At 35.4% G+C, this 17,598-nt stretch overlaps 1 protein-coding gene across 1 annotated transcript; it reads left to right on the top strand.

The window, feature by feature from the left end:
• Positions 1 to 10,701: 10,701 nt before the first annotated feature.
• On the top strand, positions 10,702 to 16,889 carry LOC109239294 (beclin-1-like protein). Its single transcript, XM_019405835.1, has 9 exons — positions 10,702 to 10,976; positions 11,759 to 12,294; positions 12,632 to 12,756; positions 13,414 to 13,462; positions 13,598 to 13,756; positions 14,467 to 14,552; positions 15,113 to 15,184; positions 15,600 to 15,749; positions 16,487 to 16,889. The coding sequence occupies exons 1-9, from the start codon at positions 10,802 to 10,804 to the stop codon at positions 16,716 to 16,718; spliced, it is 1,584 nt and encodes a 527-aa protein (XP_019261380.1). The 5' UTR covers positions 10,702 to 10,801; the 3' UTR covers positions 16,719 to 16,889.
• Positions 16,890 to 17,598: the final 709 nt, after the last annotated feature.

Raw genomic sequence — 17,598 nt, 5'->3', positions numbered from 1 at the left:
TCTTCCGATCTAACAAGAGTTTTGGTTATGGCAGAATAACCAAAGTATTATAAGGAAACATATACAAAAAACACTGTCTATAAAGAAGTGTTCGGTAAGATACTATTACATTCGATACCTTTAAACTACAATACATAATTTACTTAACATGACTAAAATTGATCATTTATGTAAGTTTTGATGATGTCCCTTCATTTTGAATTCAAGAATTATGCTAATGTACTAATATTTTTCGGTATTTAGATGATTGTTGTAGTAATATATATAAAAAATTTCTCATTAATTAAATTTTATTATTCCTTCATCTAAATAAATATTTAAACCATTATGTGCCATTATTAACGTGCAACGGACGTTTATAGATACTATATATATATATCTATATCTATATATCTATATATCTATATATATATATATATATATATATATATATATATATATATATATATATATATATATGTAAACAAGGCAAAAATTAGGCATTTACAATAATGGAGTATGATACTATTGTAACACAACTCATAATCCATTGCACAAATCTTCCTGGCAGCTGCAGATGTGTCAACACTTGCTCTAGATAACCCCACTCCACTGGATCATATGTCTTCTTCATGTCTATCTTCAGCATACATCTGGGAGAGATGCCTTTCCTGCCATACCCTTTCACTAACTCATGACTTAGTATTATGTTGTCACTTATCAGTCTACCAGGAGCAAATGCAGAATGACTTTTATCCACCAGCATATCCATCACTCCTTGTAATTTGTTTGTTAGTATCTTTGATATAATCTTGTAAAGAATTGTACAATATGATATTGGCCTGTACTCAATAATTTTAGAAGGACTTTTTACCTTAGGACCAAGGGTTACTGTTGTGCAGTTGATAGGCTGATACATATTTGAACTTGAAAAAAATTCCACGACTGCAGCTGTGATTGTATCTACTACTACATGCCAAGCCTTTTTGAAAAATAAAGCATTAAATCCATCACACCCAGGGGCTTTGTTATCACTGATACCTTTCAGAGCCTGATAAATCTCCTCTTTTGTGACCTATGCAATCAGTTGTAGTTGTTGCTGTCTATTCATCATGGGACCATCTCTCATAATAGCTGGATTAATAACAGGCAATTCACTTGCTGATGAGCCAACAGCTGTTGATAAAACTCTGTCGCCTCCTCCTCAATGTCCTCCCTTGTTTGCACTATGCTCCCATTTCCTTTTATTAATCTTCTAATCTTGTTTTGGCTGCATCTGTTTTTCATATTTGCAAAAAAATATGTTGTGTTGGCATCACCTAGCTTCAGCCATTTTATTCTTGATTTCTGTCTCATAATGCTTTCCTCCACTATTAACCCTTTCTCCAGTTATTTTTTCATTTCTTTCTCTTCAGCTACTAAGGTTTCATCTTGCCCAGGATCTCTCATTTGCTCTTGCATAGCAGTCAGTTTTTGTCTACATACCTTGATCCTATCACCAACAGCATTATATTCATTTTTGTTTAAAACCTTCATAGCCTGCTTTACTCTTTTTAGTTTCTGCCAAATACTCCTCATTTTGTGTTGTTCCTGTGGCCTCTCCCGTGCTTCACTAACTATCTTTATAAAGTCATCATGCTCAGCTAGGTGGTTTAGAAATTTAAAAGGTTTGGAGCTAAAACCTTCATTCTCCTCCAGTGCTATACTCAATGGTGAATGATCAGAACAATGAGGATCCATAATACAAACCTCCAGTTGTGGCATTACCAGCATCTAATCAGCATTGATTAGGGCTCTATCAATTTTACTATAAGTATGGCCATTTGTCCATGTTAAATTCCTTCCACTAGTCTTCATTTCTGTCAATCCAGTATCTTCAATAAAATCATTGAAATCTCTTACCTCCAGTTCTTGCACAGGATTACCAAGTGGTCTATCTTCAACTGATCTAATAGCATTGTAATCCCCCATTATCAACCATGGCCCTTGTTGTATTGACTGCAACCTTGTCAGTTCACTCCACATACTTCTTCTGTCTTCAATACTATGCAGGCCATACACAACTGTAAATGTAAATCTCATATCCAATCTCCTAATATATACTGTAGTGTGGATAGTCTGAGCAGTGCTACTCACATCTTTGCACTCTATTTCATTTGTGTCCCATAACAACCATATTCTTCCTTTGCTACTATACTCATAATTGTCTAAATATGCCCATCCAGGTGTAATTTTCCTTATAACTTGTTCAGCCTTCTCCTTTTTTATTTTATGTTCTAGTAATGCTATCATGCTTACTCTATTACTACAAATTAATCATTTTACCTCTTTTTGTCTAGGGGCTTTATTTAAGCCCCTTATGTTCCAGGTTACTAACTTTATACAGGCATAAAAAGGGGTTTTAGAGTACCTTCTTGCCCAGTATCACCCTGCTGTCTACCTGTTCCTCCCTCTATCTGTCTTGGCATAACTAGTGGTAGTTTTGACTCCGCAAGTAGATTAAATCCATTGATGATATTTACTACATCAGCTGGCTGTCTTTCTTTACTTCTAGCTACTGATTTTCCTATAACAGTCTGCCACCTTTGCTCCTCATTTCCTCTTTCAGCTCCTGCACTAGTACTAGCCATCGATGTACTAGTACTAGCATTCTTTTCATTTGTAGTCTCTTTCAACTGTAGTTGCTCCTTAACTGGTTCTTGCACTTTGGAAACCACCTTAGGTTGCCATTCCTGCTTCTGTTTTACATTCTTAGCCTTCACCTTTGGACCACTCTGTTCAACAACTCTGCATTGGTGACCAGCTTGCATCCATTTAATACAGAACTCAGGTATCCAATCATATGCTATTTCCTGTATAAACTCCCTTCCATTAGGATCAGTCACTTTAATAGATCTAGGCAGCTCCTTAATCACACCCATTTCAACCAAAACCCTTGCATATGAGATCATATCCACTTGAGTAGTACAAGCATCCGCATAGAGAGGAATTCTCAATCCACTACTGATCCTACTTAGTGACTTCTTTCCCCAGCAATTCAAAGGCAAATTGGGATATTTCACCCATACTAGTATAGTTTGGAGAACCTCTTTATTGAAATCAAAATCAGCCGACCACATTATGACAATGATAGGCTTATTATTTAGCATGTGAGGCATCCCTATCTTCAATTGAATTGAAGCGAACCACAAAGTAACCATCATTATGGAAATACACCTTTGGTTTAGCTACAAAGTTCCATACTGAAGCAATCTACCTTTCTATGGCGCCTATTGTTGGACTTCCTCCAATAACATACAGTATTAACGCTAGCTTCCATTTATGAGTCTCCTCCTCTATCTTTTCCTTACAGAGCTCCACCGTTACCTCACCATTTTTGATAATAGGTGCAATGAAGCTAAGGTCCATTCCTTTCGCCGCATAATTCGATCCCACAAATAGGTTCGCCCACTGCTTCTACCCTTTTTCAGCCTCAACAGTAGGTAAACTCACTTGAGGGTGAGCTACCTTCAATGCATCCCATGTAACCCCAATTCAACAGTAATTGGATCCAAATTCTTCCTAGTTGTCACCGATTTGCTTATATTTGAGCTTCATGCATTATCGTAGTATTAGTAATCACTTTACTACTCTGATCGGTCTTATCTAATGGAGTTTTCACAATTTCCTTCGTGATTAACAATGTCGGCCACTGTTCCATTAGATTTTTCCCTTGGTCTCTTTCCAAATTGTCATTTCTCAGTATTGGAGTGCTCGTACTTGCACAGTCACTCACTGAAGTCGTAGCAACAATTCTCTTCGGTCGTCCTCTCCTCATGGCTGATGGCGTACGTTAGCACATGCACTCTAGCGTTTGTCGAGAGAGCGGTTAGAGAGAAAAAGTGTTATTATTATGTTAACAAATAACAGAAGGGAGCCATCAGAAACCAAAGTTGATCCCCTATAGTTATTGTTTGTAATTATGTTTCCTTGTTGATAGTAGTTTGTATATCCAGCATTGTCTGAACTGTTTGGCTGTTGATTATAGTTTGTTCCGAAAGAGTTTCCTTCTGACTTATTTGTATTCAGGGCAGTGGATTCAATTACAAACTAATTATTTGGCTTGACCTCTCTTTTGTTTTTCTTCTTGGATGAGAGTTGAAAAAGCTTGTGCGAGTGAAGGCAACAGATTCATCATCAGGATGCTTCCCCTTACCACAGTATACACTTCATTTAGTCCCATGAAGAACTGAAATAACCTTCTGTCTTGCTCAGCCTTTTGCATATTTGCTTTAGCACCACATCTGCAGTTGCACTTGCACAGAGCATGTGCATTCAATGTGTTCAGTTCTTCCCAGAGCTTCTTCATCTTAGTGTAATACCCGATGATGTCTAGGGTTCCTTGACTCAAATTGCTTATCTCTTTCTGCAATTGATACATCTTTGCTCCATTTGTCAGGATTTATCTATTTTCCAATTCCTACCAAAGCTCTTGATCTTTATTAACGTATTGCAGACTATTTGCTAAATCCTTCGATATGGAATTTAGAATCCATGATGTGACCATGTCGTCACAGCTTTCCCATTGATCATAGCTAGGGTCTTTGGAATCTGGTTTCCTGCATTTTCCGTTTATGAATCCTACCTTGTTTTTCACTGAGAAAGCTCTGAGAATTTCGTTTCTCCATGACCTATATCCAGATCCATCGAAAGGTACCGGTACAAGCATATATCTAGCACTTTCAGATGTATGCATGTAGAGAGGATTTGTCGAATCTAGAAGTGGATCCGTGTACTTCGTCGTGTTTTCGTCGATAGCCACACTTATCGATCAGTTTTGAAAGGAAATTGGTCTCGTCTGAACTTTTCTGAAGGATCGCTACTCACACAGAAAACTATTGTAGTGATGTAATTGAGTGAAGAATCAACTTATTGAGCTTATGATTGAGAGCCTATCTTTGATACCATGACAAAATAGCAGAAGAAACGAAGAGAGAAAGCTCACCTCAATTGAGCTCTAATGGAGGATGAAGAAGACAGTTGAGCTAAGAGACTTCTAGAACCTTCTCTTTCATTAGAGAGAATGAACTGAGCTGAAGAAAGTACAAAAAACACTAAAATGTAAAGTCTACTCTGTACAAAAAATATCTAAGCCTATTTATACTGTATACATACATGTGTACAACTATACACAGTTGTACCAACTACCATACAGTATGATTTGTCCAAAGATGAATACACATACACATATTATAAATACACTTTATAATGCATAAAGGTTCTCGGTGGCTTAATTAATTAAGAATACGAAGAACACTATAGTTTTTCAATATTGGAAGCTTAAAATTCTTGTCTGGAGGTAAGAATTAAAAGCTAACAATTGATTATTGCTAAAATTATTTGAATGTTGATAATTTATACTTAAAATTTTAGTTCAAACACTGATTTAGTGATTTACTTTAAAAATCTTAAAACTTCATTATTGGTTATTACAAGTGTTAACGAAAACAAAATGGATCTTCTTAATTTGGTGTTATTTGGCTAAGCTGGTGATTGGAGATCATTTGTGTTGGTATTTGGAGGTTTTGTTTTAAATTTGAGATCATTTGGAACAGTTTTAGGGTGGCTTGATCGAAATTAGAGTTGCAATTTCATAAAATTTAAACAACACAGAAGAAGTATGCCAATTGGATAGAATTTGATGTATAATTTAACAGATAGGTCAATTGCAGATAACACAAAGTAAAGCCAATCTGATAGAGTTTGTTGAACAATTGAACACGTACAAAATTACATATAATTGGATAAAGTTTGTGAATAATTTAACAAATATGTTGAATGTAGATAACATAATGTCATGTCAATATGGTAAAGTTTGGTGAACTGAACGATCACAAAGTTATGCCAAACGAGTAAAGTTTGTGAATAATTAACAATATAAGGAGAGTAAATATCACATAAAATCTACCAATCCAGCAAAAAAAAAACTCTGAAAACCAATAAGTGTATAGGGTCATTTTCTAAATACATTCAAAACTAGGATAACATTTGAAGTCTAGGTCTTTATAGGGCCATTCCTGTCAATAACCTAGTAGCATATGACGTATTTGGCTAAATTTACCATAAAATTAGCGGCCCAAATATCCAAACTATATTTATGTTTTTAATTTTTTAATGAAGAATTACCCTAAATACCCGTCCACTCAAGCTGTATCAATTGAAGTTGTTGTTCTCTTTTGAGCATTGTACCTTTTTGCGTGACATTTGGATTTATTGTTGGGATGCAGGAGCATTTGACCCTAGCACATATTTATAATAGCCAAGAATTTCAGTCTCTATTTCCTCCTCTATATATACCTGAACCCCTAGATCAGTAGTGAGAGCATGGATTCCATTTAAGGTGTTCCTATTCTTCATATGTGCAAAGAAATATGCAGAATTAGAATCTCTCAGCTTCAGCTATTGCACCTTTGACCTTTGCCTATAGATGCTTTCTTCAATCAGTATCCACTTCTCTAGATTACTTTTCAGTTCCTTTCCCTTCTTAACTAATTCCGTGTTCAGCTTTCTACATCCATTTTCTCCTGCACTTCCTGTAGTTCCCTTATGATTTCTTTGATATTGCCATCAACACCGTTGTATTGTTGTGTGTTGAGGCCCTTAATAACTTGCTTAACTCTCTTGAACTTATTCCACACTCCTTGTAATTTTTCGGTATCTCCAGTTGTATTCAATGCTTGTTCTACTTCTGATTGGAATTGGGGGTGATCAGCTAAGTAGTTAAAGAATCTAAATAAACTAGCTTTCTTCCTCTGCACTTGTGAGATCATCAGTTTTAGGGGTGAACGGTCAGAGAAAGATGGTTCTAGGATTTGTATATACAGATTGAGCATTGTCATCATCCAGTTTGTGTTAACTATTTCCCTGTCTATCCTGCTATAAGTATGGTTATTTGTCCATGTATAGTCTCTACCAACAGTAGGTAATTCATTCATGTAGTGTCATTCATGAATTCCCTGAAATCCTTCGTTTCCATATCTTGTATTACAGTACCATGCTGTCTATCTTGGCTATTAAGTACTGAATTGAAGTCTCCGTTGCTATCCATGGTCCCTGTTGTATACTGTTTATTTCTCTCAGTTTGTGCCACATTCTCAACCTTATCTTTAATAGTATGCAAACCATACACTGCAGTAAAACCAAATGCTATTATTCTTCAGCGTCTTCTGACTTGTCCATGTATGTATTGGCAATCCATGTCAATTAGTTCAAAATAAAAAATTCTTAGGTCCTAAAAAATTCATATTCTGCTCTTATTGTTGTTGTTGAAGTTTGATATCCAGTGTCATCCTGGTGCAACTTTGTTGATAATATTACTAGCTTTCTGCTCCTTTATTCTGTGTTCTGTAGTGCAGTTACTGCTTTTTTATTCTGCTTTATGAACTCTTTTGTTTCCTTTTGCTTGTATGCTTTATTTATTCCTTTGACATTTCATGTAATTACACTCATACTAGGATGAATTGTGCATCATGATATAGCTCATGTCCCCTGTAAGACCCCATCTACACATTGCTTGGTCCTGGATCATTAGTTATGTTATCTTGTCCTCTTTCTAAAGATTGGAATCCATTACTGTCACCAAGATATTTGCCTTCAGCTAGCTTTATTTTTGCCTTCTTTGCTGCTGATTTCCCACTTATTGTTGTCCACCCTTCTTATGGAGGTTGTTTAATAGCTGCAGTAATCTGCATTGTACTGTCCTCTAGAGATTTTGGTGTTTCCAGCCTCTTTATTTTATAATTCTTCTGAACATTCTCCTTAGGTACATCCCTCCCGGTCTTTTGCTAGATTTGCTTAACTTTATTGTCTCTCCCTCTGTATTGCTGCCTTTGTGGCTGCTGCATTATGTTCTCAGTGCAATTATGCCCTATATGTAGATATTTGGTGCAGTATGTAGGTTCCCAATCATAGGTTATCTCATGCTCAATTGTTCTCCCTATTGGATATTACATCTTCACCCTTCTAGGTAGGGGTTTAGTAACGTCCACCGCAATCAGCATTCTAGTATAAGATATCCTTACTATGCTAGTTGTACAGTCATCAGCATATACTGGATTACCCAAGGCATTTCCAATTTTTCTTAAAGCCTTTACACTCCAGCAACTTAGGGGAAAGTTTGGAAACTTCACAGCCTTTACACTCCAGCAATTCAGGGGAAGGTTTGCAAACTTCACCCATAGTGGAATGGTTCTAAGTATTTCTTCTTGAAAATTGAGGTCTGGTGTCCATGTTTTCATTACAATGGGGTGATTGTTTATGGTATGAGGCCCAGTATATAGGACTTAGTTCCTTTCCTCCAAATTTGCAAATCAAATTACAAAATAGTCATCATTATGATAATAGATCTGAGGTTTCATGGAGTACTTACCCACTGAGTTAAGGAATCGTTCCATTGCTTCTATGGATGGTGAATTCCAAATTACATACAGAATTAGTGCCGTGCTCCATTTTTTATTTTTCCGCTCAACATTCTCCAGGTCTAATTGCACAATTTTCTCCTCGTCTTGTATTATTGGTGCAATATATTGAAGACTCATACCTCTCAATGCTAGTTTATTACTTGCTACAGCATTTGCCCATGATTGAATTCCACTTGCCTTCACCAATTGGCCAGTGTTTTTGGGGTTTTCAGCCTTGTCGGATTGGCATGGCACTGTTGCATTAGTTTTTGGTGTTTTTGAGCTGATCTCTATCGTTCCGCTCCCAGATCTACGGTCTATTGCACTACTACTTTCAGGTGTTGCTATCACTGCTTTTTGCTTGCCATTGTTGATTGCTGGATCTGAGGCTATATTGCTCTGTTCATTCGTCCTGTTCCTCGGAGTGGTGTTTTCAGTTGGCTCCTCAATTCTCACCCCTTTGGATGAGACAAAAAGTTTCATTGTTGCTTTCCTTGCATCAGTGGATCTCGGATCAGTGGACAGAATTTTTTTTGAGTTTCGTTTAGATCGTCCTCTTCCTCCCATGGCCTCCAGCAGCGTACGTTAGCTAAGCCACGTTAACGTGCGCTGAGAGAAACTTCAGAAGAGAACCCGGTGTTTTTCAGATGTACTTTTGTTTTACCGTATTGTATTATACGTATTATATTATTTTGATGAATATAATTTTTGAATATATAATATTTTTTCCCATCATTTCATAATATTGTATTGCTTAAATAAAAAAGGTTACTTAATTCTTTGTGGATGAAGGGCTCAATTTTGTATATTTGAATGCAATCAGTGACATCTTTTACCTACTTACAGTTCTTTCTTTTTTCCTTCAATAAACGTAAGAATATCTGATTTACTTTATAATGCATAAGGTTCTCGGTGGCTTAATTGATTAAGTATATGAGGAACACTATAGTCTTAAAATACTTATTTGGAGGCGAAAAGTGAAAGCTAATGATTGATCATTACTAAAATTATTTGAATGTTGATAATTTATATTTAAATTTTTAGCTCAAATACTGATTTAGTGATTTACTTTAAAAATCTCAAAACTTCATTATTGATCCTTAGAAAGTGTCGATGAAAATGAAATGGTTCTTCTTATTTTGGTGTTATTTGGCTAAGTTAGTGATTGGAGATCATTTGTGTTGGTATTTGGATGTTTTGTTTTAAATTTGAGATCATTTGGAGCAGTTTTGGGGTTATTTGATTGAAATTAGAGTTGCAATTTCGTAAAACTTTATTAAACAACACAGAATAAGTATGCCAATCGGGTAGAATTTGATGTACAATTTAACAAATAGGTCAATTGTAGATAACACAAAGTCACGTCAATAGGTAGAATTTGTTGAACAATCGAACAAGTACAATATATAACCTGGATTTTCCAACAAAATCGACCTATTTCTATTTAAACCATGATCAAAAGCAAGTGCATAAATATAGAATTAGGTAAAATTTGTGAACAATCTAACAAATATGTCGAATGCTATGTCATGTCAATATGGTAAAGTTTGGTGAACTAAACTATCACAAAGTCATGCCAAACGAGTAAAATTTGTTTATAATTAACAATATAAGTGGAGTAAATATCACATAAATTTACCAATCCAGCAAAAAAAAAAAAAAAAACTGACAACCAATAAGTGTATAGGATCATTTTCTAAGAGGGTGTTTGGCTAAGCTTATAAGTTGGTCAAACTGGCTTATAAGCACTTTTTGGCTTATCTACGCGTTTGGTAAAATTAAAAGTGCTTATAAGTTAAGTGCTTATAAGCCAAAAATAAGCCAAAAGCTATAAGTTGGTTTTCCCCAACTTATCAAATTTCAGCTTATAAGCACTTTAAGTTTGACCAAAATATTTACTATTCTATCCCTAAAATACTTCTTTTTAAAACAAAACTCTTCGTATATCCAGTTCTTCATCTGCATATTATTAATTTCAGCACTTTTATCCAAACATGTAACTGCTTATTTTTTAAATCAGCTTCAGCACTTAAAAGTGCTCCTCAGCACCTAATGCTTATCAACTACTCTAAATCAGCTAAGCCAAACGGACTCTAAATACATTCAAAACTAGGATAACATTTAAAGTCTAGGCCTTCCTATCAATCACCTAGTAGCATATGACATATTAGGCTAAATTTGCCATAAAATTAGCGGCCCAAATATCCAAACTATATTTATGTTTTTAATTTTTAAATTATTGAGTAATCGCATTAAAAGTTAAAACCAAGTCGACCCGGAAAAAGGTTCCGATCCACCTGTTAACGGAGCTTTCAAATATTCCATCAAATTCATATAACTAAATTTTCCAACAGTAAAATACAGAATTCATCGATCTTCAATCCATGACGAAAAATAGCAGCAGTAGTACTAATAACCTTACGCCGGATAAGGGTCGGACTTTACCGGTTGACCCGAATCTTCCTCGGTATCTCTGTCAGAACTGCCACAATCCTCTGTGCATCGTCGGCGTCGATAATTATGCCGATAAATTCTTCCCGGATTTTCCTTCTCGCTCCGGTTTGCCTCCGCTTCTCTCTCTCTATCTTTATATATTCATCAATCAATCAATTAATCATGTATAGAAGATTATGTGAACTGCTGTATTGGGAGGTAATAATTGGAAAATTTTGGTTATTTTTAATTTTTGTAGCAATAAAAGCTTTTTACTTTAGTGAATTTATTCGTGAAGTAATTGTGTGTTAGAAGCTTTAATTTGGGATGCTACTTAGTTCAATGGAGGACGCAACGTTTAGAGTTTTGAGTCCGTTTGGTTTAGCTGATTGAAAATAGCTCATAAGCATTAAGTGCTGAAAACTACTTTTTGGTGCTGAAACCGAAATTTTAAATTTTTGGGTAGAAGTGCAGAAACTAATACTAATAAACAGTTGATGTGTTTGTGGTAAAAAAGTGCTGATAAGCAATTTTCCATTAAAATGTGTCTTTGAATTTATTTACAAAAATTATAAATTAAAAAGTATCTAAATAAGGAGAAGAACAAATGAAGAAAATGGAATGGAGAGGGAACAACTTATGGCTTTTGGATGATTTTAGCTTATCAGCACTTTTGGTGTTTATCAGGCGCGTAGATAAGTTAAAAGGTCTTATAAACTAGTTTGACCCGCTTATAGATTACCTAAACACCCTCTAAATAATATTGGATTTCCATAAAATATGAAATTCGTAGATTTCTTGTTCCCAAAGATCCTCATTTTGTTGTTAGTTTTCTTTTCTTTGTCCTCTGGAATAGTACAAGCACAGATAATACATCTATGATTTGCTGATTTGGGGGTTTTGTGCAGGGATGCAGGGTTCTTCAATGCATGGAGCTGGTAGTGTTATAGGGTCGAGTCGTATGGAACATTCCTACGTCGTATTGCCAAAGCAAAGAAATCAGGGACCAGGGATTCCGCCCCGAGGACGAGGAGTATCCGCTCAACCAGATGCAAGCCAGTTTGGGAAGGCCATGGAAGAATCATTCGTGGTTTTGCCTCCACCAGCTGCTTCAGTGTATAAATGTGAGCCTACATCTGATGGAGCTGGTACAAATGTTCCATCACCAGATGGTGGGCCTCAAAATGCTCCTACACAGCCAAATAATTCTGGGTTTCACTCCACCATCACTGTGCTAAAGCGTGCTTTTGATATTGCCTCAACGCAGACCCAGATTGAGCAACCGTTGTGTCTTGAATGCATGAGAGTGTTGTCTGATAAACTTGATAAGGAGGTTGAAGATGTTAACAGGGACATACAAGCCTATGAAGCTTGCCTTCAGCGACTAGAGGGAGAAGCAAGAAATGTTCTTAGTGAGGCTGATTTTCTGAAGGAGAAATTGAAGGTGCTTAACGGCTTTGAGTCACATAAAAGGACATTGTAGTTTTCACCTTTATACATGACATAGAGAACAAATAAATTAAGATGCTATATAACCTGATGCAGCATGGAAGTACCTTAGGAAAACTTAGACCTCCTAGTGCATTCAGTTGATAGTTGGTATGAATGCGAGGATATTACAAAATTAATATATTAGAATAAAATGGGAAACACAGTTGTGGATAAAGAAAGCCGAGGCTTAGCGCAGACGTTTTTTGCAAAAACGTCTACTGCACTTTTTTGTAAAATCTCTTGTATTGAAGAGCAATTATTGACATTAATGTGTTTTCATGCTCTTGAAGATAGAAGAAGAAGAGCGAAAACTTGAAGCAGCAATAGAAGAAACAGAGAAGCAATGTGCTGTGGTCACTGCCGAACTGAAGGAGCTAGAGTTAAAATCTAGCCGCTTTAAGGAGTTGGAGGAGCGGTAATTCTCAATGATCTGAATTGCATTTTCACCTTTTGCCTCTCTACTCCTTCGGGATAGGGGTAAGGTCTGCGTACTCTCTATCCTCCCCAGACTCCACTAGTGGGATTTTAATGGGTTGTTGTTGTTGGTGGTGCAGCAACTAGCCGTCATAAATATAGTTTAGGAGACTGTTTGAAAAATTAAGGTCGTAAAACCGCTCATAAGAAGTTAGAAGCAAGCAAAGTTAAAGGGGGGTAAAACTCAAATTAGTAGCAAGGAGACACATATTGTTTCTTTTCGGTGCACCCATGAGATCCTAGTTTGTACATAGATCTGGTGGTGATTCGTAGGGAGTCATATTCTGTTGTAGATTCTCCAATTTTTGCTGCTTGTATACCATAGATTTTTCTATCATTAATAAAATTATTTACCTTATTTGTTGACACCAACTAGCTCGAGATTGAGGATGTAGTGGTTGATGATGTTGTTGTAGTATTATAAAGGAACTCGGAATAGCCTGAAGTAGAGAAACGTACAACTAAAAGAGTACCTGTCACTATAGCCGGGCTTGGTTGCATGGACCAATAGTGTAATAAATGATACCTATTAATTAAATAGTCGTGTGAGATTTCTTATCACTAATTGCTAATAGTTAGCATGCCTTCTCTTTGCCAGGTACTGGCAAGAATTCAACAACTTTCAGTTTCAATTGATATCACATCAGGTTCTTGCTACTTCTCACCATGCGTCTGTTTGTATCTGACATATTTAGTTTCCTGTTTGAGACAAGATTTGGTCATGTGTCGTGTCTTGTGTTGGAGGAAGGAAATCAGTGTTAAAAATGATCATTTTACTGCAGGAAGAGAGAGATGCAATTTTAGCTAAGACAGAAGTTTCACAAGCTCATTTAGAGCTGTTAAAGAAGACTAATGTGCTCAATGATGCATTCCCAATCTGGTATGATGGTGAATTCGGAACAATTAACAACTTTCGTCTCGGAAGACTTCCTAAAATTCCGGTATGTTACTATAATTTTTTTGGATATAATTGTGTGGTTCCTGGTAGATAAAGTCAGCAGTATGCTTTACTGCAGTGTTTGATATTGCATACTGTAATTGTATTTTCTCTTAAAGTACTTCCTCAATATATCAGATTAATATTCTTTATAATACTAGTTTTTTGGTTATCAAAAAAAATATATCTGATTAACATTCAAAATATGCTATAAAATTTATATATTTTTTGGGTTATTGGTTGGAGAAGGAGTCAAGTAAATTTGTTAGTTGAAAACAGAAATAGGTCAAGGAAATTGGTTGAGAGAGCAAACCTCTGTTTAGGCGACTGTGAATTATGCTACATCTTCAATTCTATCTCCTGTTTAATACAGAATCTGATGAAAGAAATGGAGAAATAAATGCTGTGCAAGTACTAGAGAATATACTAGATGAATTCTGTATGGTGTATTGACTGCTGTACTTCATTTAGACATCTTGAATAATGCTATCTGGTAGTAGCTGTTTTCATTTACCTATTTTTTTTCTTTGCATTTATGAAGTGTTATTTTGTGCTACACTTTAAATGGCAGAAAGGACTCATTATTTCATATTATGATACTGTATCTCATACTTTCTTGTCTGGTCATTTTTTCTCATCGTAATTATACTATCTTTCTTCTTTTTTAATTTTTTTAATTATCTAAAATGTTCAACATTTATGATAAATGCTTAGGTTGAGTGGGACGAGATAAATGCAGCATGGGGCCAAGCTTGCCTTCTTCTCCATACAATGGCTCAACATTTCCGGCCAAAGTTTCAGTATCCTTATTGAAATATACATCTATCTATTTGTTAAAATATAATCCTTTTCTGTCATTTCCTTGATTGATTGAATCCAGAACTTTATCAATCTTTTACTGCCTAGTTTGCTTGTCAGGTAGCAACTCTCAGCCTAAGAACTGTTGGTGCTTATGCATTATGAATCTTAAATTGTTTTTGATAGATCTTGATTAGGTCCGATCCAAGGTGCATAAAGTTCTTGTTGGATCTTTTGATCTTACCGCTCAAATTAGCAAATGGTCCTTCAGTCCTTGTGGAATTTTTGAATAACCTGTGTATTTTTAATCCAGTCTAACTTTTCTTATTCAAGCCTTCATAGATTTTCTTTACCCAATCACCAAGTTGCCATGTTTATTCAAGTAGACTTGATCTGACTAGAGTTAATGTTCAGCTTCATAGAGCACGGATAAACAATACTAAGTATGACAGCATATAAACTTTTGGAAGCTAGACACTAAAATATATTGCATTTTTTCCCGTAAAGCGTAGTGTTCTTGTTGTTATCTGTCCGATGCGTATCCTTGATTTTCCCTTTCCAGATATCGGATAAAAATTCTTCCTATGGGAAGTTATCCTCGGATCATGGATACCAATAACAATACTTATGAACTGTAAGTCTATTCTTTTTTTTCCAAACATTTTTTCCCAAAGATATTTATTACCAGTATGTCAATTTGATACAAATAAGTTGATTTCAGGTGGGTGATGATGCAATAGTAATTATATTCAGTAAATGTAGGAGGGGTAGTTTGTTTAATATTGACGTCGTTTCATTGTAATACATTGAGCTTTCGACTTGATAATAGTGAATGAAATGTACAAACTCCAAAATCACTTTTTGGAGGCAGTTCTTTTGAATCTTCCCTTCCAGTTATCTTAATACCTAGGCAGTAGCAGCTTATAAAAGAAAAAAGAACTTTGGGAGTAACAGACACTGTTTTTGGTTTTCCAATAGCAAACTTTTACCTTTTAGAAGTAGATAATGTGATCCCAATAACTAATGTGATCCCTCTTACTCTTTTGAAGATTTGGCCCGGTAAATCTCTTCTGGAGCACACGATATGACAAAGCAATGACATTGTTCTTGACCTGCCTAAAGGAGTTCGCCGACTTTGCAAATTCAAAAGATAGGGAGAACAATATTCGTCCTGACAAATGTTTTAAGCTTCCTTACAAGTAAGCCTCTGCATATTCAAGAAGCGTGATTCCATAGAAGCTTCAATCTTTTAGCAAAATGTTAGTAAATCTCGGATTTACATTTCTCAGATACATTGCTATTGTGTAATTGGTAGTCAGAATTTCTGCTAAGAAGAGTTTGGTCGATTTTGTTTTTATGATAAGGTTGCTTGCTTATTTCCACCATTTTATCCCTGAAAGAAGGAGCTTGAAGTTCGAGCAATGACATCAATTTACATCAGTTGAAATAATTACATAAGTTTCTTTGCTTTTCCCTTTTCTTTTTTAGGTTGGTAATGTAAAGGGGTGAGTGACTTGGCATGGTCATTCATATGAGTTTGTAATATGTCTTAGACAACTGCGTGCACCAGTGGGGACTTAACTAAGGGAGAGTTGGACTAATTCCAACATGGAAGGAGCTAAACCTGATGCTTTTTAGCCTTAGAACCTCAATCTTATACAGTAGGTTAGGTCCCATTTGCGAAGTACTTTTATGAGTCTGCTGTTATTTTGTACTACACCAATTTATCTTGATCTTCGAACTGCTGCTTTGAAGTGAATTTTGAGCTTTTCATATGGCATATGTTAGGATGTACATATTGGAGACCACAATTGCACCATAGATTACTTGACTCGATGTTAGATATAGAATAGGCGTTCTCCAACAAAGTTCTGGTCTGATGCATTTCAACTAGAGTACTGTAACTGTTGCTTAATTATCTATGGCTTTATTGCAGGATTGACAATGACAAAGTTGAAAGTTACTCCATTACCCAGAGCTTCAATAAGCAGGAAAATTGGACCAAAGCTCTCAAGTACACACTCTGCAATTTGAAGTGGGTGCTCTACTGGTTTGTTGGAAACACAAATTTCCAGCCACTTTCCGCAACCGTCTCTTCACAAGCTGAAGTTCCAGCTGCAGGATCATTGTACAACAAACAACCAACTAATCCCAAGTTTCAATCTTGAAATCACTAATACCAACTTCTCCTGTTGTGCTTAGCATGTTGTAAATAGACGAGAATGCCAAATTCTATCAGTGCAAAGCAATCACTTGTAATGTTTCATCATATTATTTTCTTGACTCTTTAAAAATATTTAAAGTTGTATATTCCAATATAGGTCGTAGCTCATCGCGTTTCTAGTTTTATTTTCTCTAACCCTCTAATGCATTGTGGTACCACGTGAAATGATTAACTTATAGATCTGGTTGGAAAGAGGACCAAGTGTTGTTTAAAGGCAAAATACCTTAAAACCTCCCTAAGCTTGTCACGTATTATTGATTACATTCTTAAACTATCAGTGGTCTTAATTACCCCCTGTACTTTCGATAGTTGTTACCCTCTTGGACGATCTCATCTTAGGAAAGTGGAATGCACTCGCCTGTAGTATTTTTATGAAAAATAAAATATATTTTATACCTTTTTAAGTGTGTTACTTTTTTAGATAATCTTTTTCTAATAATATTTATAATAAAACCAAGTTAGAACTACATTATATAGGCTATTTTTTTTTATTTGGCTAAAAATAATAATGTTTTAGTTATTGATTTTGAATTCGACCTCAAAATAAAGATTTATACAATTGATTAATAAAAAAATATAGTTTGATTTTTATTATTTGACTATAATTTCTTATAGCTCTAAATTATGGAGCTCTAAAAATATTTTTTTTTTATAGATATTACAGAAAAACTAAAAATACAAGGTTGAATTACATAGTCATTGAATCAAAAGAAGAAATAAAAGAGTGTACAATTGCAAGTTCATTATTTTGGCTATACCTTTTTATTTGATAAAAAATAATGGAGTTGTAGCCATTTTTTTTACTGATTTGACTCGAAAATAAC

This window comes from Nicotiana attenuata, unplaced genomic scaffold, assembly GCF_001879085.1.
Source record: "Nicotiana attenuata strain UT unplaced genomic scaffold, NIATTr2, whole genome shotgun sequence".
Classification (NCBI taxonomy): Eukaryota; Viridiplantae; Streptophyta; class Magnoliopsida; order Solanales; family Solanaceae; genus Nicotiana; species Nicotiana attenuata.
The sequence above is the reverse complement of the archived record's forward strand: the minus strand, read 5'-3'. Positions and strand labels throughout refer to the sequence as shown.

Excerpts from the sequence above, each read along its gene's own strand:
- LOC109239294 (XM_019405835.1), top strand. The coding sequence starts at position 10,802 with ATGACGAAAAATAGCAGCAGTAGTACTAATAACCTTACGCCGGATAAG. Across the intron at positions 13,757-14,466 it reads GAAGACTTCCTAAAATTCCG|GTTGAGTGGGACGAGATAAA; the intron begins GTATGTTACTAT and ends ATAAATGCTTAG. Across the intron at positions 15,750-16,486 it reads TGTTTTAAGCTTCCTTACAA|GATTGACAATGACAAAGTTG; the intron begins GTAAGCCTCTGC and ends GCTTTATTGCAG.